The sequence below is a fragment of the Acinonyx jubatus genome, chromosome D3 (genome assembly GCF_027475565.1).
Source record: "Acinonyx jubatus isolate Ajub_Pintada_27869175 chromosome D3, VMU_Ajub_asm_v1.0, whole genome shotgun sequence".
Taxonomy (NCBI): Eukaryota; Metazoa; Chordata; class Mammalia; order Carnivora; family Felidae; genus Acinonyx; species Acinonyx jubatus.
The window spans coordinates 8,654,561-8,681,605 of record NC_069392.1 but is presented as its reverse complement, the minus strand read 5'-3'; the positions used below and the strand labels follow the sequence as shown (position 1 = coordinate 8,681,605).

Below are 27,045 nucleotides of genomic sequence, written 5' to 3'. Positions count from 1 at the left end.
AAAGTTCCCAGGAGCTGCTGCTACTGCTGATCCAGGGACCAGATTCAAGAACCCCTGTGTTAGAAGAGTGTGTCTAAATATAAAAGGCTACCCTTTGAATAATTTCATCCCTAGAAATCTGTCCCATGGAAATAGTAGGACATGTGGGCAAAGTGGCTGTTCAAGGTTGTCTGTCAGGTTATTACTCAAGAATGGCCCCCAATTAGGGGCGCCTGGGTGGCTCAGTCGTTCAAGCTATTGACTTCGGCTCAGGTCATGATCTCACGGTTCGTGGGTTCAAGGCCCTACATCGGGCTCTGTGCTGACAGCTCAGAGCCTGGAGCCTGCTTCGGATTCTGTGTCTCCCTCTCTGTCTGCCCCTCCCCCACTCATGTTCTGTCTCTCTCAAAAATAGATAAACATTAAAAAGGAAAAGAAAAGAATGGCCCCCAGTTAGAGACAACTTAAATGTCTACTGATAGTGGATGAGTTAAATCAAAGATAGTATTCATATCATGGGGGCAATGGGTCTCAAAAATGTTTTTAATATTTTTTTTTTCTAAAAATATGGTTTCAAATGAAGATTCCTGGCCCATTCTCAGAGAATCTAGGTTTGTAGGTATAGGATAGAACTTGGGGATCGCATTTTTAAGAAGTTTCTTATGATTCTACACAGAGATTCCAGGGTCCCCAGAAGCCATTAAAAAGAACACAGAAGATGTTGGAGAGTTCTATGATGAACTTGGGGGGAAAAGTTTTCGAAACAGTGTGAACTGTCTAGAATGATCCTGGTATTGTAAATGGGCATCTTTCCTACCTCAGGACCTTTGCACTTATTGTTTCCTCTGCCTGGAATATTCATCCCCCAGAGATCTACATAGCTTATTCCTGCAAGTCTGCTCAAACTTCACTTCTCAACTTCCCATGCCCTCACTTGGCTCCAGAAACCCCCCTTTACCTGCTGTACTTCATCTTTTTATCCACACCACTTCTCATTTTCTAATATATCCTATAATTTTTAAAAGTTTATTTAGTTAAGAGAGACAGAGTGTGAGAGGGGAAGGGGCAGAGAGTGAGGGAGACAGGAAGAATGCCAAGCAGGCTCTGCATGGCAGGCCAGTGCACAGAGCCTGAATGGGGCTCAAACACACGAAACCATGGGATCATGACCTGAGCCAAAATCAAGAGTTGGACTCTTTGATCCACCCAGGCGCCCCTACCCTATAATTAATGTATTTAGTAGGCTTGTTGTTCATTGTCTGTTTCTCAGCCAGAATAGAAGCTCCATGAGGGCAGAGCCTTTTGTTGTTTTGTTCTCTGTCCCATAACCAGGGTCTAGAATAGTGCCTGGCACATAGTAAGTGCTCAATAAATACTTGCTGAATGAAAAAATAACCAAAAGAACACTTTTTTCAATCAGAATACATGAATCTATATATACTATATAATAATCACTATGTTAAGTTTAAAAGCATCACCCCCAAAAAAATAAATCAGAAGGAAATAGATCAAAATAGCAACAATGATTGTCTTCTCAGGAATGGGATAATGGATGGTTTAAAAAATTCAATCCTTAGGTAGTTTCCAAATTTTCTATAATGAGCAAGCATATCCTTCTCTTATAAGATTTTTTAAATATTAAGCATTTTCTTTAGAAACAAAGTGTTTTCAGGACTTATTCAACAGGAATTTGCAGCTCTGCTAAGCCCCAAAAGGCACACAGTTCTGTAACTTCAAAGAAAAGCTCAGAAGCTACTGTCGTCGTTCACACATCATTCTACAAATGGGGAAACTGAAGCCCAGGCAGATCAGGGACTTGCTCATCCTTCATCAGACATACTCGCGCCCAGGCCAGAGACAGGCTGTGTATCTTAGAGAGGGTGTACCATCACGGTGAAGGGGAAAGATCGAGGTCGGTTTTGTTCAGTAATCATTTCCTCATCGGGCCAGTTTCCGACTAGCGTCCTCACATCCCTCTGCTATGGTCTGTCCCTGTCATCCTACCGGGGCTAGTAAGGTGCTGTCTCCTAGAAAAAAAGAATCAGCGTCCTGCCCACTCCCAGGTCCCAAACAGACCATCCATCCTTCCATCCTTCAAACCTCTGCGTTCAAAGACCTTCCATGCAATACTGCAGACGGCCACCTGAGGGCAGCGGCGAAGCGCCTACACCGGAGGCCGAAAGCTCCAAGGCCCGCAGGGCTGGGCGCAGGCGCAAATCGGACCCAGCGGGTCTCGGTGGATGTTGAGCCCATGGACCTCAACCTCGCGCGGAAGTGCGGGCCGGAGTCGTCTGATCGGATTTCCCGAGAGAAACCGGAATCCCGATTCCCATGTGGAATATCCCGATTTTCAAATGTTAGCAACTAATAATTTTTAAACTGGGAGGGGGAGGTAGGGGAGACGACGCAAAAGAAGAAAGAAAGTGGGATTCCATCAGTTACGGCCTCTGATCCAGGTGCTCGGGGAAGGGGCGAAGTCAGATGTTAGTATCCTAATTGTTTTTCACTTACATATTTTTCCTACCTGAACCCTAGTTTGAGCAGAGGTGCCACAAGACGGTGAAAAGGTCAAGGGTCCAGGCAACCCCTCCAACCACCCCTCCCAACCCCCACCCCCTTCATCCACAACTGCTCCATTTTACCTGGTTTGTTTTTCTTTCTAATTTTTTTTTTTTTTTTTTTTTTAATTTTGAGAGAGAGACAGAGACACAGAGTGCAAGCAAGCAGGGGAGGGGCAGAGAGAAAGAGAGAGAGAGAGAGAGAGGGAGACACAGAATCCGAAGCAGGCTCCAGGCTCCAAGCTGTCAGCACAGAACCCGAAGTGGGGCTTTAACTCACAAACTGTGAGATTCTGACCTGAGCCAAAGTCAGACACTCAACCAACTGAGCCACCCAGGCGCCCCTTACCTGTTTGCTGTACGGTGTTTCCTCAACCTGGGTTTAAACAAAAATGTTCTGTAGCTTTTTTATTAAAAGTTTGGAAAATACTGCTCTAGTCCCATTATGTCATTCTACACATGTGGAGACTGAAGCCCAGAAAGGGCAGGAGTTTGGTCATCTTTCATCAGACACACTCTTCCTAACAGAGACAGGCTGCCGGCTGAAGGAGAAAAGGATGGCCCTCATAGGTGAATGGGAAGGTCCAGGTCAGTTACTGTTTGGGAACCATTTCCTGGTGTCTCCCACTGTGTGCAGGACCATCCTGAGCACTAGGAAAGAAGAGGAAGTATACTCTTGTGCCTGTCCCCTGGAAGATCACCTTCCAGAAGGGAGACAGAGGGAGACAGGAGACAAGCTCATCTCTCCCACCCCTACCCCCACCACACACACAGAGCTGGACATTCTCCGTTTTCCCCCAAATCCACCTACCTCCCTTCCTGCCCTAAACCCCAGGGGCTCGGCTCTGAGCTCCCTGGTCCCCTGGCCTGGGTTGGGCCCGGACAACAGGACTGGAAAGATGTTGGGGGTACCTGGCAGATCACTAGCTCAGTTGCATCCCTCCAGGAGAGACACATGGACAGCCTTCTCCCCTGATTCCAGAAAACGGCTCCTTCCCCTTACCTGTTCTGGAGCCCTCTTTTGTTTCTCCTGCACTTACCCTTCGTAATTTCCTTAAGCCATTGTAAATAGTGCCTTAAAAAAAAAAAAAACCCACCTCAATTTACCCATTTGGGGCATGCCATATGTTTCCTGCGATAACCCTCACAGATAGCACCACCTTCATTTCCATCGTGTTCCTGTGCTACCTGTGGTATTGTCTATCACTATCTATTATTGTATATTAAGAGTTTTCTTTAAATCAGCCCAGTTGTGTTCATTTTATTATGTTTACCCTTATTTCCTTACTGTTACGAGTATTTCTTATCATCCTAAGTACCAATGTGCATTCAATCAAAAGTTCACAAGCTATATTTATCCTAATCCTCATAAAAATTAACTCATCACTAGTAAATTAAAATGTTTTCCCTTGGGGCGCCTGGGTGGCTCAGTTGGTTAAGCGGCCGACTTTGGCTCAGGTCATGATCTCGCGGTCTGTGAGTTCGAGCCCCGCATCCGGCTCTGTGCTGACAGCTCAGAGCCTGGAGCCTGTTTCAGATTCTGTGTCTCCCTGTCTCTGACCCTCCCCTGTTCATGCTCTGTCTCTCTCTGTCTCAAAAATAAGTAAAACGTTAAAAAAATTAAAAAAAAAATGTTTTCCCTTATATTCTGGCTACTGGCTACTTACACATAGCCAGTGCACCTGCTCCGTATTTAGGAAACAGTGACACTGCAAACGGAAGTGGCCCGCCTCGTCATACAAACAGCACGGGGACCCCAGAGGGAGGAGTAATGAACTGCCAGAGGTGATGACATTTGTGCAGGGTCAGGACTAATGAGCAGTATTTCATCAGAAGAAAAGCAGGAGTGGGGGGGGGGGGCGGGGAGGAAATGGCACGGGGAGGCCTCAGAGGAGGGAAAGGTCTAGGATGGGTGAGACTAGGAGCTGCCCAGGGCACCCTGGGGTCGTGAAGAGAGCTGTGCCTGCTGCAGCAGGTTGAAGCCAAATTTTGAAGGGACTGGAGTGTCATACTAAGTTTAGACTCTATCCTGTTCAGACAGTTCCAAAGGCTGCTTATGTGTGTTCTGGGGAGTAAGTAGCCCAAGAAGCCAATTTAGTTTGGGAAATGATGGGCTTAACCAAGGTAAAGGAGTTTCTTTACTGCAGGACTCGTCAGAGCCTTCATTATGCTCATGTATATCAAGTGTCTTCAAGATGGTTTGACCATCTCTACTCAGTTCTGTGAAGCTGCTGATTAACAGGAGTCAGCAAGCTTTTAAGGCAAAGGGCCAGACAGCAGATATTTTAGGCATTGCAAGCCACTTATGATCTCTCTCATACATACCCTTTTTTTTTTTTCCTTACAACCTTTTAAAAAATGCAAAAACCATTCTTATTAGCTCAGGTCTGTACGAAAACAGACCACAGGCTGTATCTGGCCATGGCTATAGTCTACTGAACCCAGGACTATAGAACATGCCATGGGTTATGTCCCTATGGTGGGGGGGACGGTGACAGGACCACACTAAGTGTTTGCATCAGCTGAAGGCAAATGCCAACTTCAGAAAGGTTAAAATGTAGGGGGGAAAGCCTGGGGGCATACAGTGTTTCCAAACCGATCAGACCCTGAGGCCCTCTTCTCTATAGAGCAGCTCAAGGTGTGTTTCAAGGAACCCCCTTTGAGAAAGGCCGTTATGAGAGTGTGTGGGTCCCGGACCCGGGAAAGAAGAGCAGCCCCGACCTGGATTCTCTGGGTCTTCTTGTGCATCGTCTCCATGTCATTGTTGAGCTCCGTGACGTACATGAACCGAGCAAAGTTCTTCTCCTCCTTGGCCAGAAATCCCTCGATGAGCTCATTCAGGTCCCCGTTCTCTGTCAGCTTCAGCAGCCGCAGGTGCGCCACCTCGTAGCTCTCAAAACTCTCACCCTTGTTCTTCCTCTTGTACTTCTTTGCCTTGAGGGCTGGGAAGGAAAAGCCAGGCAGTGTGAGGCTGAGAGGAAGCCACTCGGAGCGATGCCAGGCGGGAGACGGCTCTGGCTCCGAAATGTTTATTGTGCCTCGGGGAGGAGGCTAGGCTTTTCCAGGAGGGGGAGCGCAAGAGCTTCGTGCCTAGTCGCTTCACAGATACGTGACCGAACATCTACTATGTGCCAGACGCTGTGCTGGGCTCTGCAGACACACTCCCCTGCCCCGTGGAGCTTCTAGCGCAGGAATCAGACAAGCAGAGAAGGGAAAAGGAGATGTCCACGCAGACAGAAGAAATCTGTAGCCCAGGTGATGGAGGAGACGCGTCAGGTGCTCTGACGGGGGAGCTGGGTGGCCAGGGAAGTCCTCTCGAGGGAGATGACATTTGAACAGGATGAAGGTCAAGGGAGCCCTGTTGGCAGAGGGCCCCGGGCAGGCTCAGACCCTGGCAAATTCAAGGAATTAGAACCAAGAAGGTTCTCCAGGCTTCATTCTCTCCAGCCTGATGCCTGCAAAAGCCCCACCTTTCCTGAACCCAGTCTTCTCTCTCTCTCTCTCTCTCTCTCTCTCTCTCTCTCTCTCTCTCTGTGTGTGTGTCTCTTTTTTTTAGGGAGACAGAGAGAGAGAGAGAGTCTTAAGTAGGCTCCACACTCAGCACGGAGCCCGCCGTGGGGCTCAATCCCACGTCCCTGGATCATGACCTGGGCCAAAATCAAGAGTCAGACACTTAACCAACTGAGCCACCCAGGCGCCCCAGTCTTGTCTCTTTGGTTTGGCCTCCACATGACAATCACAGGGATCTTTCTAGATCTTCCTAGGCACCTCTGGCCACGTGACTCCTTTACGTGTTATGTTAAAGAGTGAGAGATGGGGTTTCTCAGAAACACACTTTTCACAACATGGTCCCAAATGTAAAGACAGGAAGAGCCAGGAGATGCTGAAGGAACAAAGAACAAATGCAGCTTCCCGGGGGGCTCTCAGAAGAGCTCAGGTTTTTTTCCGTCTGTTCAGGAGACAGTGACTACAACGGCCCTGAGACTGTCCTCCTTAGAAAGGGCTCTTCTTGCAAGGGTGTCCCGTGGCTGGCACCTGGGCACCTAAATGGTAACCAGTGCCCTACAGGGATATAAAACTTTGCCCGAATGCTAGGAGGGACTCCCTGTGCCCAGGCTGGGCAGATGTTGTGTGGGGTTGATGCTAAACACAGACTTTCCTTCCAGGAGGCTGGCATTTTGGTGTGTGCAGGGGAGAGGACACTTACGTCACCAGCCCCCAGTAAGATCTTGGGCACCGAGGCCGTAATGAGCTCCCCTGGCAGACAGCTCTTCACACGTGTTGTCACAGTGAGATGCTAGGGGAATTAAGCACATCCTGTGTGACTCCCCTAGGAGAGGATCCCGGAAGCTTACTCCTGGTTTCCTCCAGACTTTGCCCGGTGCCCCTTTCGTCTTCGCTGAGCGTGCTTTGTGTCTCCACCTCCCAGCCATGCATGTGCCTACACACTCAATCTTTAGAGTCTTCCTAGCAAATCGCCAAACGTGGGGATGGTCCTGGGGACCTCATACCCGAGTCTCCCCCAACGAAACAATGGAAGGAGAACCTCAGAGTAAGGACACATCCTATGGGTTAGGGTTGGCCAATAAAATACAGGACTCCCGGTTACATTTGAACTTCAGACAAACAATACATTTTTAAAGTATAAATTGTGTCCCAATGGTAGATAACCTACAAATAATTTTTATTCTATTCAAAAATGTATTCAGCTTATCTAAAGTGTCGATTTAACTAGGCATCTTGTAATTTCGTTCGCTAAAGTTGGCATGCCTACTACAGAAGGACTTGGGCACCCTCAGCTAAGATGGGGAGGGAGGGGGGAGAGAGAGAGAGAGAGAGAATGCCTGGAGAACGCACCTTCTTCCTTTTTGCTCTGCTCCTCGAACTCCAGACGATCTTTCAGCTTGATGAGCAAGAAGGACTTGAGCTTGGTCTCGTGGGCATAGACACGCTCCAGCTCTCGGATCTCCAGGTTGTGCTGAGAAATGTCCTTCTGCCGGCGGTCCTTCATGGCGGCCATTCGAGCCATGGCTTCCAGCCTGAGTGAGGCAGGTGCAGGGTCTGAGCGTCTGGAGATTCCTCCCTTCCCCTCCCCTCCCCCTACCAGACCAGAGGGACTTTCTGCCAATGGCCATCACTTCTTTGAATCGTGGAGGTTGCTGGGAGTGGAAGAACAGCCCTCCTTACCTGAATGACAGGAGCTGCTGGCTCCAGACCATCCCCAGGAAGTGAGCTTTCTATCATCACCACCACCGCCACCGCCACCGCCACCACCATCACCACTTGTCAGTTACTGTGGCCCAGCGAGTCCTTATATACGTATATTGTTTATTCCCCACTACCATCCAAAGTGGTCCTACAATAATACAGTAATGGTGGATGGAGCCAGGATTCAAACCCAGATCTGACTCTAAAACCTGTTCTCTTCACAGCCCAGCTATATGCCTCTTGCCCTGGAGTGGGAGGCAAGGAGATAAGCCGGACCGAGAGGCCCCTAGGACCAGAGGCAGGGCTACCTGGAGGAGGCGGTTCGGCAGAGAAGTTTGAATCTCAGTCCTGCCACATCCGCCATTTACCTGGCTCTCAGGCAAATGGCATCTCTAAGCCTCCGTATCCTGGTCCGCAAAACAGGGATAATAACTCCCGGGGCAGTTGTGAGGGTTGCAATGATACCCAGAGAACCTGGCATCGTGCTGGGCACACAGTCGGTGCTCAGAGTTATTACGATTCAAGATCCCTCAATGCATAAGCCCAGGGGCAGAGGTGCTCGGCAGGGGCTTAAGAGACATCCCTGCCCCTAGGTCTCCCCCCAGCCCACCTCTGCTCATAGGCCTGGGCAGACTGCTCGATGGCCACATTCATGGTTTTCTTCTGCATCGATAAGCGCCGCAGCAGCTGCTGATACACATTGTCATACGCAACCTTCTCATACCGCAGGTCCTCGATCTCCTTCCGGAGCTTAGCGTTGGTGGTCAGCATCTTGTCAAAGTGCACGGTGACCTGTGGGCGGGGCCGTGCTTCAGTACTGAGCTCACTCCTGGGGCATGAGACAGCTTCCGAAGACAGCCAGAGGGTGGGAAGGTCTTCCCCCACCTCCCGCCTCAGGCCCACAGCATCGCTTGGGAGTGCTGGGTGGGAGACTTGGGCTGGCCACCAGCTGGCTAAGTGGTCTTAGGTAAGCCCCCCCACCCCCCGGATTTTAAATTTCTCAACTACCTTTACACCTAACTTCCAGTGTTTAGCAAGGGCAGGGGAGAGAGGAAAAGGTAAATAACGCCATGAGGAAACAAGCAGCCGAATCCAGAAGGTAGAACTTTCTAGAAGACAGCTGACCCAGACTCTTCAACAAGTTGGTGGCTGGAAAGAGTTGGGATGGGGCTTTTGTAGAGCAGGGTTTCTCAAACTTGGCACTGTTTGGGCCTGGATGATTCTCTGTGGTGGAGAGCTGTCCTGTGCTTTATGCTCTTAAAGAAACATGCCTGGTCTCTACCCACTAAATGCCAGTAACACAGGAGTGCCTGGGTGGATCAGTCAGTTGAACGTCCGACTTCAGCTCAGGTCATGATCTCAAGGTTTGTGAGTTCAAGTCCCACATCGGGTTCTGTGCTGGCAGCTAAGAGCCTGGAGCCTGCTTCGGATTCTGTGTCTCCCTCTCTCTCTGCCCCTCCTCTCTCTCTCTCTCTCTCAAAAATAAACATTAAAAAAATAATAATAATAAAAATAAATGCCAGTAACACAGCCCCAACCCAGTTGTGACAATCAAAAATGTCTCTTTTTAGAGACAATGCCCCTTTGGGGGCAAAATCATTTCTGCTTGAGATCCATTGTTGTCGATTAAAGAAATTTAAGAGACCTATTAGGTGAAACTTGACAGTCTCCAACTTTAAAAGACATTTTGGAGCCAGCCAGAGAAGTTTTTCACGTGGGCAATATTAAGGAAATAGTATTAATTTTGTAAGGTGTGATAATGGTTTTGTGGCTATGAAAGAAAATGTTTGATTTTTAAAGATGATTGATTTTAGAGATGGAGGTATTTGGGGTGAAATATCATCATGTCTGTAATTTACCTTAAAATACTTCAGGGAAAAGAAGGGTGAAACAGAATAGTAAAATGTTAACAATTACTAAATCTAAGTGATAGGTATGTGGGTGTTCATTATTTGATTCCCTCAACTTTTCTGTACATCTTAATAAATTTATCCTAATAAAAAAATTTTTATGAGGAGTGCTCCCATAGACACTGAAAAGAAACAATGGCAGAAAATAGTCCTAATCACAAGAAAGTAGATTCAATCAGAGGTTTTCAAGGCATATTTGGAGAAACCTTAGGCTTCCACAGGGCTGAGATGGGATACGGCAAGTGAGGCCACCAGGATGCAAAATTTAAGGAGGTACTCATTTTCTGGTGTCAACCCTGCATTTCCATGAGTGCTTCCTTAAATTCTGCACTCTGGGCTCTTTACTTGCCTCACCCTAGTCCTGGCCCCGGGCTCCTCTGTAGGATATGTCAGTAGCCACCACACAAGGGAAGGGAATCCAGGAACAGAATCATCCTTATTCTCTCAATATCTTCCACTTACCCTTAAGAAGATATCACTTATCAGTCATTTGCACTGTAGTGTGAATTCTACTCCAGGACTGTTGGCATGCTACCCATCCTCTGATTGGGATAAAAATGGGGAGGACTCTCACGCCCCATTGAGTAAATGGAGGAGTCTTTAAGGTCATGGAATATTTGGGGACCCTGAAATAACCTTTAGAGTTGGTTACCTAATCTACTAAAAGGCACACCCAGAACTGGTCAGGGAAGAAAGGAAAGGGGACCATTTTGAGATGCAAAAGAGCAAACCTCTCAGAAATAAAATAGGGGACATACGACAGACGTTACAGAAATAAAAAGAATTATAAGGCAATATACTGGGAACAATTGTATACCAACAAATGAAGATAACTTAGACGAAATGGACAAATTCCTAGAAAGAAACAAACTAATGAATTGATTCAGGAAGAAATAGAAAACCTGAATAGATCTATAAACAAAAAAGTAGACCTCTATCATGCATACCTTTATTCATTCATTTAATCAACAGATGTTTGCTAAGTACCTACTCTAAGCCTCACACTGTGCCAGGCATTAATGATTCTTAACCAAGGGAATCATTAACCTTAACCTTGATTCTTAACCTTTGGTTTCACTGGGGTTTTCAGTAAGAGTTGCACTGGGAGTTATAATAACAGTGCAGATGCCTGGGTCTAAGCCTTAAAGGTTCTGACTCAGAACCAGTGAATCTGGAGGGGACCCAGGAATCTGCATGTTATTAACACAAATCCTAGGCATTCTGAGACATGGGTACAAATCACTGTGCGTGGATATTAAAAAGACACTGCCCTGTCTTCAGTCCACTTTCAGGTTACCGGGGCAGACAGAGGTCATATCCAATTGCCTTCAAACATGCCCGGTTAAAGCTTGATGGTCAGAGTTTGGGGGAAGCTAAGAGCTTTGCATAATGAGGCACTGACAGGCTTCCTTCCAAATCAATTCACTTTCCCTCTCTCCTGGCTCCTTTTGTGAGAACTGTAATTTCACAAGTCAGACTGAAGTGTGTTTGTACCTGCCCAGCATTGCTTCTTTCTTTCTTTTTGCTTTTCCAGGAGAACCATTTCTCCCTAGCTCTCAGTCCACACTGTTGGATAGGGCTGCCGTCCCTTGACTTCGGGTGGGGGCTGTGGGAGTGGGGGGGAGTGGTACAAGCGTAGTTATGTGACTCAAGTCCATGTATTTCATTTTTTTGACCACCATGATTGGTTTAGGGATGGGCACTTGACCCAGGATGGCCCAATGGGAGCCCTCCCTGCGACTTATGATTGAATTCTTAGGAAAGAGATTGTCTTTTTCTGTTGGTGTTTGTTCACATTGGGGGGCTGCCCAAGAATGTAGTCATCTGTACGCAAAGGAGAGATGGACAGAGAAAGTATCCTAAAGACATGCTTGGGGCATCTGGATTCAGCTATTCCTGAAGGCCCCACTTTTGCCTCTGAAATTTTAGTTCCAGGACCAATCCATTCTCCTTTTTTTTTTTTTTTTTTTTTTTTTTTTTTTTTTTGCTTAAGCCAGTTTGCAATTTAGAAAATCCTGCTTAATGCAAAACTCACTATAAACTGAAAGCGATCAGGAACTACCACTTTTCTCTTTATCTGGTTATGCATGTCTGTGCTGAGTATTTCCTAGAGACAACATCAACAACAACCAAAAAGTACCAGGTCTCACAGAGGTGTGAACAGATTGCGATGGGAGGGAAGGTCTAACTAATTCTGCTTGCTGAGGGCTAATATTTGAGCTGCTTCTTGAGAATGAGCAAGAGTTTTTAAGTCAAGTGACTAAGAACAGGTATCCCGGGAGGGGTGGGAGATGGGGATGGTGGGGGGAGGCGGGCAGCAGCATGGTACATAAAATGCAGAGAGCAAGAAAGAGAAAGGCACCTTGGGTAACAGTGGGTCAACCAGTGGATGGAACAGAGTGGATAGAGTAGGGTGGATGGTAAGTCTAAAAGGCTGCCTGGCTTGGGTGAACCCTATTATTTAACCTTCTTCTGAGTCAACCAACAAGATGGATGTGTTCTGCTAAAGGTACCATGGGGATCATTCTCTGCTCTGAGCAAAGGGAAGGCAGAGCGGTTTGCAAAGCTGCAGAGAACACGTACGTACGAGATTCAAACGGGTTTCCAAAATGTGGATCTGTTTTTGCAGTTTCCGGGGGTCATTGGCTTTCTGTATCTTGGCGAAGATCTGTTTTTGGTTTATAATTTTTTTTTCCATCTGAGCAATCTGGAAAAAAAAAAAGGAAAGAGAGAAACCCCCCCCCCCAACTGTGTTAAATTAATATCTATATGGGTACAGATTCAACAGTTCATTAACTTAAGTGTGCTAAAATAAAAACTCTAATGTTCTTTCCTTTCCTACAAAAGGATTTTTTATTTCTCTCTCGAATGCATGCTCAACGCAACTTAATCTCAGCCAGTTTGGGGTAAAATGAGGCGATTTAGAGTTTTTGCTTTTACGTGTGCATGTAAATTTCACTCACCTTTTGGTGCAAGCTTCTTTTGGTTAGGTATCATGTCACCTGTGGCCAAAAGCATCGCTAACACGCCATGCGCTTTATGCACTGGGATCATTGATTCTGACTTCAGAGAAGGGCCATACACCCTTGCCATGGCTGGCAGGAGAGAATTTTGGTGTTTCTCTCTACCCTTGCAGCTCCAGCCAAGTTCTCCAGACCCAAGCATACCCCCCACCTCCACCCCTGCCATCACCTTCCCACAGAGCTCACTCTGCAGTTTCTCATACAAGTGACAGTGGATCATGTCATTTCCTCACACCACTAGCAACGTGCATAACCAACCTGACATACAGCTTTAACCCAACCCAGGCAGAGATCCAAATTGCCTCCCAAAAGTTAGCCCCATCTGGAAGCAGCTGGCTAGTGCTAAATCCTAGCAGGTTCTACAGAAGTTTATGGAACTATTATCTGAAGACAAGTGAGTGCCAGGTCCTAATGTGTCAGAGGTACTTTATCTTCTTAGGGTTTGGACTGAGACTAAGCTCTGAGACTTTTTTTTTTTTTTTTTGGAACCCTGCTGGGTGAAGGGTCAGAGCACTGTCATTTAAAGCAATTTTTTATGTTCATGTTTGTCTGGAGGTAGTAACTTGAATTCACTATCTGAAGGCCGGCTCCTGTCTGGAAATTGAGAAGTTCCAGATGAGAGACGTTAAGTGCTTGGTGTAATGAAATATAAAGTTTGTCATCTACATGGAGGCTGGCTTCCAGCTGGGAGCAAGGCGCCCCTGTGCTGAGCTTGGGCTGATGAATTCTGGGAGCAGTCGCATCCGGGGTTCTATGTTAGTGTCCCTGAGATGGTGGTTTCCTTTGGTTATTGCCAAACCTTCGGGAAGTCTATACAGCACAGTCTCAGTTATGACCATGGAACATTGAGAGAAAAATCTATACTAGAGGTTGCAAACTATGCCCAAGCAGGTGGCATAAAAGCGTAAAGTGGGCTCACTATAAGACCGTACAGGATGGTGGAGAATATAGAAAACTGGAGCACATACTCCCTGCCTTAAGAGGCAGCAGTTCGTATCATGCAACTACAAATTATAGAAAATGCAACTAAACAATGGCTCAAACAAATTATGGTTTATCTTCCTCTCCATAAACGTGCCAGGTTAAGTTCAGTAACTCAAGGAACTAAACACAAGGTCTCTGTGATTCACCTGGCCTTTCCCTGATGGTCAAAAAATGGCTGCCACTGCACCAGCTTTCACAGTCATATTCCAGGCAGGAAGGTAGAAGAAGCAACACGGATAAATGGCTAGGACCTATATCTAGGAAGCAAAACTTTCTAGACACCCCCAACAGACTTCCCCTCAAATTTCATTGCCCACCTTTAGCTGCAAGGGAAGATGAGAAACATAGCTCTTTAGGAATCTGTTAGAGAAGAAGAAGTAGAGAGTGGGTAAACAGCTGTGGTGTCACCACAACACTATTTAGCTGCTGTTGTCCCACGGAAATTCGGGTCAATGTTATGAAATCTTTCCATCTTTTTTTCTTTTTTTGAAGAAAAGTCAGATACCCAAACTTTTACATGAAATCTCTCAATTTTAACAAGTTAACTAATTAAAATAAATTTTAAACACTGACTGGGCCAAAGCCCTCATGTTGTCAGACTTAATCTGTCCTGAAGACCACCAATTTGGTCTACACCCACATTTAATCTTGAAGGAACCACAGTATGCTGATGAAAGATGGTTTCAGGCAGTGAGAGATACCAAGCAAAGGACAGAAGAATGTTCCAGAGCCAGGTAGCTGGAAGAGGTATGAACAGCCAGAACTGTAATGGATGTGGTGGGTTGTTGGCCCCCAAAACCCATCTCACCCCAGAAGGCTGATCCAAGCCAACCATGGTAATTCTGTCCCCTCTGACTATGATTTATTCATTCAAGGTTGGACAGGACTAAACCAGTTAGGGCCTATGAATTAGGCAGGCTGATTGCTAGGGAAGCCTCTGGAGAAAGTTTCCTCATTTCCTAAAACAGTCATAGGAAGAGATAGTCTGTCTTCTTTGTAAAAATCATTCTTTTCTGGAGGGCCATAAACAGACCAGATTGGGCTCTCACACCACAGTTTACTGCCCCTGGTCTAGCCCCCAACCAATTATAGAAATTTCATTTCCCTTTGCCAGTGATTGGCCTAGAAGTAGGTATATGCCCTGGCCAATGAGGGAAAATCAGCTGGAGAGTTTCTGTGAAATATTCTCTCCCTCATAAGTGAGAATATCATATAAGAACAAGACCCCCTATCCTTTCTTCATATCTTTGAATGTGATTCTGTGAGAAGCTATACCAGCTAAGCTTTGGCAGCCATCTTGTGACCATGAGGCCAGGGCCAACCAAGAGGATCGGAGAGAAAAAGACTAACCCATCATTGTAGAGCTACTAACCCGTCTCTGGGACAATCTTTTTCCAGACAGACATCGTATTATGTGAGAAAAACAAACTTCCATAGCCCAACACATGCCCACTGGTACATCAAGCAAGATGGCAGCTCAGATGATCAGGCATCAAGGGAACCGCTAGGTTGCCCACAAACTCGTAAGGCATGTGAACGCTGTTTATGATTCAATCATAGTAGCCAGGCTTTGGTTCAAGTCAGACCCCCGTCTACTTTCTTCTCTCTTACGCTGTGCACAGGCAGCTCCCTCAACACAGAGCCCCACTAACTCACCTACGAAGTGAAACAAACGACTCGTTGTAATATATGGGAGGGCAGCATCTCTGGAGCAAAGCGTGGCCTGTGCCGAAGGGATGCCCACCCCTGCCTGAGTTCACCGGGGGACCTCAGGTTCTAGCTCCTTGTCAAAGGATGCTGTGGTGTCCGCACTCTGCCCAGTGACTCTTGTCATTAAACTCAGCCTCCTGTTCCCTTTGGCATCTCTTTGTCAGACGTTGCTTTTGTGACGCTGAGAGTAATTAGGCCTCTGCCCAAAAAGAGACACATCCAAGGCTGCACCGCCAGAGGAATGCGTTGCCTACGCAAGGTGCTCTCTCCAGCATGAAGGCATAGGCTTATTTGCTCTTTGAGGCCAGGCAGGGCCTGGTGAGGTCCCTGCCTCCAGTGACCTCTTGTAAGAAGGAAGCTCTGGGCATAGCAGCAGGGGATTCTGGGACCCGCCCTCCCTGGGATGGAGCTGGGCAAAAAGGGGTTTTGTACAGGACGGTGAGCCCCATGTTCTTTTGCAGATTCCAAAGCAGGCTGCCTTTTCCTACTATTTCTGAGGACCCATGTCCCCATCTTTTCTTCACTTTTCCTCTTTCTTCACTGCTATTGCCTCCTTTCTCATCCACAAATTCATTCATTCATTCCTCAATGATTCTTAGATGCCCTCTCTGTGCCATACAACAGGGGGATGCTGGTGACCAAGACGGTATCATGGCCCCTGGCCTCAACACAAACCTATAATCTAGGACTAGAAACAAGCTATGAAGCATAATTAGTCCTAGGAAAAGGGAGATGTGAGGCATTTTGGACACGTCCAGTGGGAGCATCTGGCAGGGAAATGAAGGGACAAGTATCCGGCAGAAGTAGCATTTGGGCTGAGGCCTACAGGATGAATAGGAGCTCCCCAAGCAAAGAAGATGGAAGGGCAATCCGGGCAGAGGGAAGGGCATGTGCAAAGGCCTGCAGGGGAGAGACAGCACTGTAGGTTTATGGAGGTGGCCAGTGTGGATGGAACACGGAGCGGGGAGCAGGAGGGAAGGTGGAAGGGGCAGGAGGGACACAGGGCAGCCGAGCCAGCAGACCACATGGGGGAGTCTGGCCCTTATCTCAAGAACAACAGGAAATTACTGAAGGATTTGCAAGCAGAGGAAAGATGTAATGAGATTTCCAGATTCTTTCAGTCAGTAAATATTTATTGAGGGCCTACTATGTGCCAGGCACTGGCACACGCGTGGGATGTACCGAGGGGAACAAAACAGACATGGTCCTTGCCCTCCTGCAGGTGACACGTTATAGGGACAGATGACACCTGTGTTAAGCCATAATTACCACTATGAGAAGTGCTATCAAGGGGGGGCCATGGGATGTCGTGAAAGGGGCCGAGGGGGTGTTCTGGGATCTTCTGTTTGACTCCTGAGGTTCACTCTCCACTCTGTGCCACCCACCCTGCTCTGTGCCCCAGGAAGCTGACCTGGAAGGAGTCCACAATGGCCTCCTTGCACTGGGGGTCCATGGGGAAGAAGAGAGAGGTTGGGGTATTTGTTCCCCCTGGCATGCTCCCTGTGTTCAAGTTATGGGGTGTGCCCCCTGCCCACTGTGGCTAACCCTACAGTGCTTCAATGTCCCTACTCTGTGCTCACACCCTTGTAAACAGTGCCTCATAAAACTCTTCTCAAAGTACCTTACTGAGCATACTATTTGTTTTTGGCCAGGAACCTAATTAATGCAAGGGGGATATGCTTTAAATAGGAGAGAGGACATAGAAAAGGCCTCCCTTTAAAAGTCACATTTGAGCTGAGACATAAAAGACAGACAGCGGGGATCAGGCGAACACGTGCAAAGGCCCTGAGGTCAGACCAGTTTTCACATATTTGGAAGGGGGAAGTCTTCTGCAGCTGGGTGAGATGAGTGAAGGAAGGAATGACGTGGGATGAGAACAGAGGGGTAGGCAGGGCCTAGATCACAGGGCCTCTCAAGCCATAGGAAGAGATATGACCATTAACATTGTCCAACAAATGTCTCTAGCTCTTTGCCTTCTGGATACATACACTTCTTCGACCCTTTTGTGGATGGGTAGAGTGGACTATTTGGGGATGGGCATTTGGGGTATATATGGATTTGACTATTTTGAGCCTATGGGTCATAAGCAGAAGCAATGTACTGCTTCCAGGCTGCAGCGTTCAATTGCCAGTGTGAGACTTTCCAGAACCTTTTTTCTCTGCCACAACACTTGGCAACCTGGTCCCAGGATGAGAAGATATAAGAGCCCCTAGCCAATCCATGATAGACACAGCAGGAACGAAGAAGAAACCTTTATTGCTCAAAACACTGAGTTGTGGCGGAAGGGTGTTATTGCGGTATAACCTAACCTCTCCTGACCAACACAGCGCGGGGTTGAGAATTGACTCTAAGGGTAGTGGGGAGGCGCTGGGGAGCACAGCGGAGGAATGGCCTGGTAGCACTGGGAGAGTAGGGGTCCCAAGATGGTGGAGTGATCACAGTCACCTTTAGAATATGGGGGGGGGTCAGATCTGGCCTAAGGCATGGTGGGTATTCCCGCGCCCCCCACTCCCGCCCTTGCTCCTCGCTCTGGTTAACCCCCTACGAGAAAGACCACACCTTCTCATCCAGATCTGCCAACAGCACCTTCTGTGATTTAATCAGGGCCTCGTAGTCCTCCTTGGTCTGCAGCAGGAAACACAGCTCCGTGTAGTTTCTCTCATTCAGTTCCAAGTTCTTCGAGGACTTGATGAGACCCAGAAGCAGAGTGATCTCCTCCTGCTCCCTCTGCAGGGTCTTGATTTCCTTGCTGTTGGGAAAGCAGCACGTGATTGACTCTGAACCCCGCCCCGAGTTTACCTTGCCCGGGTGCCCCAGGCTCCTTAGCGCTGAAGGAGCCTCGGAGAGGTACTTCCCGCCCCTGCAAGTGGCAGGGGCTTGTCAGGGTCTGGGGTCCAGGGCTAGAACTCTGACCACCCGCCGCCCAGTTCACCGCACCTTCCATGGCTCCGCCCCTTTCTAGCGGGCCTTTGCTTGCTAGGGAACAACTTGCAGCTGTGCCTGTCAACACCTGAGTTCTAGGACCAGGTTCTCTTTTGCCAGCAGCTCATGGGCATCTGTCTGATCTTGCTGACTTTCTTTCCAGACTTTGCAGCCAATGATCTCTGGTCACGAGAGGCAAGCCCATCAGCCAGGCATTTTCAATTTTGCCTCAACACAGAGATGCTCCGTAACCTCCAACCTCCCCCACTGTCTCTACGCGGGGTGCTAATGATTTATTAAATGACTGACATGGGTCTCCTCTCTCTCTCTCTCTCTCTCTCTCTCTCCCTCTCTCCCTCCCTCTCTCTCTCTCTCTCTCTCTCTCGCTTTCCCCTCTGGAGAAGAGAGGGGTAGGTGTGTGGGCAAACAGGGATTTTGAAAAGAAAAGGCTCGTGCGACTACTCAACAACCCAATGACTGGAAACGGCACAGAGGCTGTTTCTGGCAAAGTCCAGGCACCGACACCTGCTGCACAGTGCAGTCTGCAGACCCGCTGCCTGCATAGCCTTTGGAAGCTTGGAGAAATGCAGAAGCTCAGGCCCTAACTCAGGACCTATTGAATCAGAATCTGCTCGGTAACAAGATCCTCAAGTGACTCATGCACATTAAAGTTTTGGAAGCATTGTTCTAGAACAGCAAAATGTTCTAGGGTGGGGAGGGGGGGTCTGCAAACATTTTTCTTTAAAGGGCCAAAAAGTAAATATTTTAGGATCCGCAGGCCCAGATGGTCTCTATTGCAACGATTCAACAAAGTAACCATGGGAGACGCATAAACAAATAGGCGTGGCCATGCTCCAATAAAACCTTATTTACAAAAACAGGCAGCCGGCCAGACTTGGCCCAGGGGTCATGGCTCGCTGACCCCTGTTTTAAAGCAACACGTCCAATAGAATTTCTGTAATGATGGAACTGTTCTCTATCTGCACTGTCCCATAGAATCCACCAGCCACGTAGGCTGTGGAGCACTTGCAATGTGGCCAGTGCAAAGGAAGAACTGAACTTTAAATGGTATTCCACCAATTATAAATGTAAATAGCCACCTGTGGGAATGCACCCCTAATTCTAGAGCAGCTTGTCTTCTAAACCTGGTAGCTGGGACCTTTCTCCCCATCTTAAGCCCCTCTTGGCAGGGGGTCTTTGTTAAGGTGGAGAGAAAAAACGAACAGAGTCCACCAGAGTTAGGAATTCAGAGGGCTCAGCAAAAGCAAAAGGAAGGTTTGTCTGTCTTATCAGCAGGACTGGGACCCGGAGTGAGGCATCCCTAAATTTAAGGAGGCTTTCACTCTTAAGGTGGTATAGGTGTAGGAGAAGCACTAGAAAAAGCACTTCCTTAAATATTGCACCCTGGGCACCTCACTCAGCTCATCTCAGTTCTGGCCCCTATTTATAGGTGTTTCACTTGAAGAATCTAAGATCTCCACTTTTCCACTCCTTCCCCTTTAGGTTCGTCACAGTGAAAAGTGGGATGAAGGTGGTAGTGTGAAGGGTAAGATTCCAGAAAAACTGTCAGAGACCCACCAGGAAGGAGGCATTTCCTGATGCCCACCAGCGGTAAGCTGTGAATCAGGGCTGCCAAGCACAGATGTGCAGGTTGTAGACTGCACAGCCCAAGAGAGAACCATCTGCTTGAAAAACAATCATTGATTTCTTGACTTAATACCCTTTCCTGGAAGATGCTTCATCTTGTTCTAACAAAATCCCTATGTGATGACAGTGTTTCCAAGAGATGGCAGTAAAGTGTCTTGAGAAAGGGCGTCTTTTTCTAATTCACAGGAAGATCCCAAACGGACTAGCGGTAGCTCTGTGTGAGTTGAATCCATAGAAAATGGAAAGAGCTCCTTTTCCCCTACCCTCTGAACTTCACACGACATCTAACAGTAAGATTTTCTTTCTAATAATGGGCAGTTTCTGCCTATATAAATGTTAAGGATGTAGCTAAGGAATTACATTCCCTTGAAGGGAATCTAAGGATATTTGCTTATTCAACCCCAGGGAACACCTTTCTATTGTCTAAAGAAGCTATCAACATCATAATTTCTAGGACAATCCAATTTCAAATATTTGATCTTGCAGACTCCATAAGGATGCACAAGCAGGAAATATATTTTGGGATAGACACAGCCTGATGATTTCCTCTCCTCGGGGAACTCCCCCACCTCCATTACCAGAACCATGGGAGTGACAATAGCCATTTTGTGCCCTATGGTCCTGTCCCTCCCCCGGGCACAGCTGACTGGACCAGAAGTAGACACCTGACCCAAACTAAGCCAATCAGATTCCCTCTTTCCTGGGACTTTGGGATTCACTACAGTCTGTGTGGTCCTTGGTAGCTCAGGAGTTGGGGCAGCCATCTCCCACCGGCCAGTGCTGAGATCCAGATAGGGAAGAACGAAACCCACGTGCAGAAAGAAACAGGAACCAGAAATTGTTTTTCATTCGGGTCCTTCCCTGAGGCATGGCTGTCCTGCCCCCCTTGGAGTCCCTGTGACACCCTAATTCTGAGAATAAATTCTCCCTCCTACTGAAGCTGTCCCACCTAAGTACCCAGATTGGGCTCAGAATCGGCTTCCTGCCCAGAGGCCACATGAGAAAGTAAATCCCATGAAACCAAATCCAAAACTTTCTCCAAGTTCACTCAGTACAAAGCTCTGACCATCACTTACTGCTGGTTCGAGATCTTCTGCTGGGAGCAGAAGTTGAAGGACTTGCGACTTTCCACCATCTTCCTGAATTGCTGCTTCAGCTTCCGAAGCTCAGCCTCAGCCAGCTGTTCTTTGACCTTCTCTGAAGGTTCCTTGAGAACTTCGGAGCGTTTTCTCCTGTGCTTCTTTGACTGGGTGAGATGGGGAGAGGCATTGACCAACGGGTTGGGTGACCAGAGAAGCCTACATTTCAGCCCAAGGGCAGAGGGCAGAGGGTGTCTGGGGGCAGGGCTAGAGGTGGGAAACTCCCCTTGGGTGATGTCAACTGCTTATCTGTTACAGGGAAAACCCACTCTGGGTTGCCAGGGTAGAGAGGAGGCTGGGCCTCATTATTGCATACTGAAGAGGGGCCTTGCTGTGTGACCTTGGGTGAATCACTTAACGTCTCTGAGCCTCCAGTCTCTCATCTATAAAATGGGTGCATATAGATTTGTGGTTAGGATTAGATGAGCTAATATATGTTTGGTGGCGAGCACAGTGCCTGACCCACAGCAAGCGCTCCATACGCAGGAGCTCATACCTACCGTCGGCATCTTGAAGGAGTTGTGCGCTCCCTATGCTCAGATACCAGGGAGGTCAAAGCCAGCGAGCGCTCCTTGCTCTGTCTCTGCAGTGCCCTGTCCACAGTGGCAAGAGGAAGAGAATATGTGAGCCTCCCTGCTGGCGATTAAGGACCCGGCGGGCACCTCCTCCCTTCCCCACCCGCTGCAGTCCCTTCCTCCTCCCACCACTTGGCACGTGTGGAGGACACGGCAGATGGCTGCCCGGGTGTGAGAAGAGCCTTCTTCTTCTTCTTCTTCTTTTTTTTTTTTTTTAATACGCAGTGTTTGCCTGAAACCTGTTCCTCTCACCATTTATTATTAGGAGCCAGGCAGACAGTTCTGGCGAGCCGGTTACCCTCCTGCTCCCTGTGTTCCCAAAGAAGAGGGGGCAAATGGCATCAGGGCAATGTGTCCTCTGATGGGGTTAAAATGCAATTAGCCCAACTTCAGCTTCAGTTAAGGATAGAACACACACACACACACACACACACACACGCGCGCACACACACACACACACACACACACCTGCCTTCTAAAGCAGGAGCCATTGGGGTGTGCCTAGGTGGCTTAGTTAAGCATCTAACTCTAGATTTGACTCTTTTTTTTTTTAATGTTTGTTTATTTTTGAGAGAGGCACAGAGGGCGAGCGGGGGAGGGGCAGAGAGAGAGGGAGACACAGAATCTGAAGCAGGCTCCAGGCTCTGAGCTGTCAGCACAGAGCCCAGTGTGGGGCTTGAACCCACAAACCGTGGGATCATGACCTGAGTTGAAGTCAGCCACTTATGACTGAGGCACCCAGGCACACCTTGATTTGACTCTTGATTTTGGCTCAGGTCTTGATCTCATGGTTCATGAGATTTAGCCCCACATCAGGCTCTGTGCTGACAGTGCAGAGCCTGCTTGGGATTCTCTCCCTCTCTCTCTGCTCCTCCCCCACTGGTTCTCTCTCTCTCTCTCTCTCTCTCTCTCTCAAAATAAATAAATAACCATTTTTAAAAAATTATTTAAAAAATTTTTAAAAAGCAGCAGCCAGTAGTACAAGAGGCATTTTTATCAAGTCATAACTTCAACCTCATCTGGCCCATGTATTCAGAGGAGGGGACGACAATGTTAACCCCACAAGCCCTGGAGGACTGTGAGGTCTTCTGCACCCCAACTCCCAGACTTCAAGGGCTGGATTTCTAAAGCAGAAACTTCTGGCTTTGCCACCCATTGAGGGGTCCTCCAGTCCAGTGGTTTAAAGTCCAGTGATAGGTTGTCCCAATCATCAAATCTCAACAAAAATTCCTCCTCATCCACTTATTAACCTTGGGCAAGTCACTTCAGTTCTCTGGGCATCATTTTCCTCATCTGGAAAACAGGAGAAGTTCTAGAAGGCATCTCACAGGTTGGTAAGCGGTAAGGCACCTAGCAGTGAGCCTGGCACATAATAAGTGCTCAGTAAACGGGCTGGTATGATATGATATGCTATGGATTGTTTCATACGTGAAGGTCCAGTGTAATAACTGTTTATGAGGGCTTGAGGAGTGTGTGGCATTCCTCTGTCTCCTGGTAACAATACCCTGGTTTGCTTGGGGAAGCTGCCCATTCCTTCGCTCCTGGTCAGTTTTTGCTCCCTGGGGCTGACCCCACCCCACCCCATCAGATTGGGCCATATGACTCTGGAAGGGCCAATCAGAGTGCCGGATCCCTAGTCAATCTGCATAATCCCACCCTTCCTGGCCTGAGTGATCATTTCAGGGATGGGACTGACCTTGGCTGGTCCCAGCAGAGCGAATAGTGGGGTGTAAGATTGAACATTCAGGAAGAGAGCAACTTGGTTTCCTGCTGCTTTGGATCCTATGTAAATGAGGTAGGAGGGGCTGGCAGCCTTCTTGCCCCTGCAGGGAGCCTGAGAATAAAGCTAACATGGAGAAGACAAAATGGTGAGAGATTGAAACTTGGAGACGTCATCCAAACCCCAGGAATTAGGCAAGCCTGAAGATACCTCTGGGTCAGGTCCAATTACATGAACTAACATATTCTCCTAAAACAATCTGAGAGGAGTTTTCAATCACTTGTAACCAAAATGTGTTCTCATGCCTGAAGTGCTTAGATCCATTTAGCACACGGACTAAGCCCCTACTGTGTGCTACACATTTAGGGAATCCAGTGGCAAGTCAGCCTTCAAGGCGCTATGAATTCTGTCCAGGGTAAAACAGTGCAAAAGACTCCACAAAGGAGGTGAGGTTTAATTTGGGTTTTGAAGCATGAATAGGAGCTCACCAAGCAGAGAAGAAAAGTGAGGAAGGAATTCTGGGTAGAGAGAACTGCCTGAGCAAAGGCTGAGAGGCAAGTGGATAAAAGGAGTATTCAGAGAATGCTGTGTCATCCAGTCCAGGGCGCAGCATCCAGTGGGAAGTGACTGGCAAGGAAGTCTGGAAAAGCCAGGATGTTCCTTAAAAGAAGGATGGAATAAGACCAGTGTGTAAGAGAGCTCAAGTTGGGGTAAAGGCTGTAGCAGGATTTACCTGACTGATGACGTTTAGCCAAAGGATACTCACTTTGGGACCTCTTTCTACTCTGGAGTTTTATGTAGCTCTAATTTCATATTATCCAGGAGCTCTTCTATGTTCAAGGGTTCTTTGGATCTACGAGGATCTGCGATGTACCTTTCTAAAAGCATGACTCAAGTAAACCTGACATTCACTGACAGTGTGATTCCACCTCTCTGAGCCTCAGTCTCCTCATCTGTAGAATGGGGATGCCCACACCCACCTCTTAGCATAAACTAATGTGTATAAAGCTCTTAGTGCGGTGCCTAGCACATAACAGGCATTTGATGAATGTCCCTTGCTTGTGAATCAGGATTGTCAAATATCAGGTTATCCTGCCCTTGAGGATATTTGGTTGTGTTGTGTTTTCCCCCAGGAGCTGGAGGTACCATCAGCTTCCTACCTGTTTGCTGACACACAGAGTCGGTCTCCCCTGAGCTCTTTCCAGCTTCCAGACACCAACATAGGCCTCTTACTCTCTGTGCCCACTGGGCTGGGACTATCCGTTCCCTGCGGAGAGATTTACCCCCATTCTCATAGCTGGGCCTTGAGAAGCCCCACCACCAGGCATGCTGGCCCCTGACCCACCACCCTCTTATTCAAGGGTCTCAAACTTGAAGCCCTCAGGCAGACTCAACCTACCTTCGGTCCTGGTTAGCAATCGGTGTTTTAAAATGTGAATGTGGGTAATGTCCTTACTCTCCTGACTGCAGACTCCACTTCTCCCTAGTGCCTAACTCCTCCCTCCAATTCCCACAGTCCCTGAAACTGCCTGGAGCTAGCAGGGGTTCGAGTTGGCAGCTCCTGAGAGGAATCTGCAGCTTGCCCCCTTCTGAGGACAGTAGTATGCAATGGAAAATGCTGAGAAGTCCAGAGGCCCAGGTCAGGGATCACCAGGCACATGCTGTCTGGTTCTCTGGGCCTCATTTCATCCACTACAATATCTATAGTCTCAGGCACATGAGAAGCTCTTAGCAAATAGTGTTTGAATGAATGAAGTCCCCCCCCTCCACCTCCCCCCCCCCCCCCCCCCCCCCCCCCCCCCCCGGGCCGAGATCATCTTTACCAACTAATATGTAATTCGCTGGGGTAAGGGAGGCGGGCTCCTCCTTTGCTGCTGAATTTTAACAACCTGCTATTAAAGGAAAAGCCAGACCGTGACTACATGGGTTATAAAACGCCGGGTCTGAGACAGAAGCTGGGCCCCAGTCTGTGAAAACTGAGTGAAGGCTGCCTAACTCGGTAGTAAGTTAAACATATGCTTGCCAAGCAGGGGTGCAGAAACACACACAAAAATTTTTTTTAATTGAGATCTTTATAGGGGGAAATGGAAGTTTGTTGGATTTTCTTGACGTTATTTTACACATTGTAATTTATTTATATTTAATTGACATTTTCCAGATTAGGGCGGGTGGTAGGAAAGGGCGGGGGCAGCCACCACGTCTTTGCTTTTGCCCAGCAGGGGGAGCTGTGGAGCAGCAAGCATGGCCAGAGCCGTGAAACTTACCAGGGGCCGATGGCCCCAGCTGCGTGTCCCGCCGCTGGAGCCGCTGCGGGGTCCAAAGGCACCGAGAGTGTGTGCGGCCCCGCTGCACCCACTCCCCCCACCCGCGTCTGGGAGTTCTCGGACCCCTAGAACCCGCGCCTTTGTGACCCGCACAGACGGGCGTTCTCCCCTGGAAGGCGCTGGGAAAGCACAGGGCCCTCGGGAGAGGACCAAAGGGAATGGAGGGAAGGTGGGGGTTGGGGATGTGACACACCTCTCAGCGACCCCTTCCCAGACTAGCCGCACCCCCACCATACTGAGTAACCGGCGCTCACACCGGCCTAAGGCCCTCCGCCCTCGTGGCTGGCATCTCCGGTTCCTGCTCGTCTCCCTCTCCTGCACACTTACAGCAGCCTCGCGGGGTACAGTCTCCACACGCACTAAGAGGGATCCACTCCCTCCTGCTCTGCAAAACAAGAAAGCCAGGATTTAAAAGGAAGAAAAGAACGTCACCAGTGCGGGGGGGGGGGGAATTTGCCCATCATTTTTCTTCGGGCGCACCCACATCCACCTTCTATGAGCTTGACACAGGAAACCCTCAGTCTGACCCAGGTCATCTGGGGTGAGCATTTTTCACTGGCCGAATGGAGTTTGGCAGCTTAAACATTTTTCATACAAATGGCCCTTAACACAAGCCGGCCACTTGTCCCGGGGCTCCAGGTTGCTCAAAGCAAATGATTGCAAGCACGGGTTCTCCAGGGTAATTTTGATTCCCTTTTGAATTATTGTAGCTCAGCCATACTAAGAGCTCCATTTTTCTTATCCCTAAACCCTGGGGGCAGAATGTGTTTTAGAACTTAACTACATTTTTGGTTTCAGAAAGGCAGTATGGTGCAGGAGGGAGCAAGTGGTCCCTGTTCACTGGCAGCCATGTTGTAACCATGAGGAAAGTTAGGGTATGGCATATTATGTATGGGGTTTGGGCAACATGTCATGAGCAAACACATTAACATTTCTGCAAGGAAACGTATGAATACTCATACCAAGTAGAATAAGGATTTTGAGCAGCCTCATGTCAGGCCTTGATTATTCACGTGAAGTGTTTTGGTACAAGTGTTAGCCTCCTCATTTTACAGATGAGGAAACTGAGGCTTGAAGAAACACAGTGACTGTTGCAGTAGGTGGGGAAGCCAGGATTCGAATCCAGGGCTGTCTGTTTCTAGGGCCCCATGTCTTACCATAACCCTGACCAAAACCACAGCCCCAGACCCTAGCAGCAATTCTGGAAGCTGGTATTCAGCATGCCTCTGATACTTAAAGGGCCGCCGTAGCCCTCTGCTCCATGCATAGCCTAGTGACTCACACATTTCAAGTGTCAACGACTGAAAAATGATTAAGTTCAATTAGGTTCAGGACTTGTTAAAAAT

The 27,045-nt window shown here is 48.1% G+C and overlaps 1 protein-coding gene across 1 annotated transcript in view; it reads right to left on the bottom strand.

Moving 5' to 3' along the window:
* The window catches only part of CCDC63 (coiled-coil domain containing 63), a 36,629-nt gene extending 10,643 nt beyond the window's left edge, over positions 1-25,986 (bottom strand). The window contains exons 1-9 of the mRNA XM_027043936.2: positions 25,640-25,986; positions 24,536-24,642; positions 21,581-21,673; positions 21,018-21,187; positions 17,932-18,121; positions 12,243-12,362; positions 8,356-8,537; positions 7,395-7,576; positions 5,259-5,479 (exon numbers count right to left, since the gene is read on the bottom strand). Of these exons, the coding sequence (XP_026899737.1) occupies positions 5,259-5,479; positions 7,395-7,576; positions 8,356-8,537; positions 12,243-12,362; positions 17,932-18,121; positions 21,018-21,187; positions 21,581-21,589 (1,074 nt within the window). The 5' untranslated portion in view covers positions 21,590-21,673; positions 24,536-24,642; positions 25,640-25,986. The remainder of the gene's footprint in view (positions 1-5,258; positions 5,480-7,394; positions 7,577-8,355; positions 8,538-12,242; positions 12,363-17,931; positions 18,122-21,017; positions 21,188-21,580; positions 21,674-24,535; positions 24,643-25,639) is intronic.
* Positions 25,987-27,045: the final 1,059 nt, after the last annotated feature.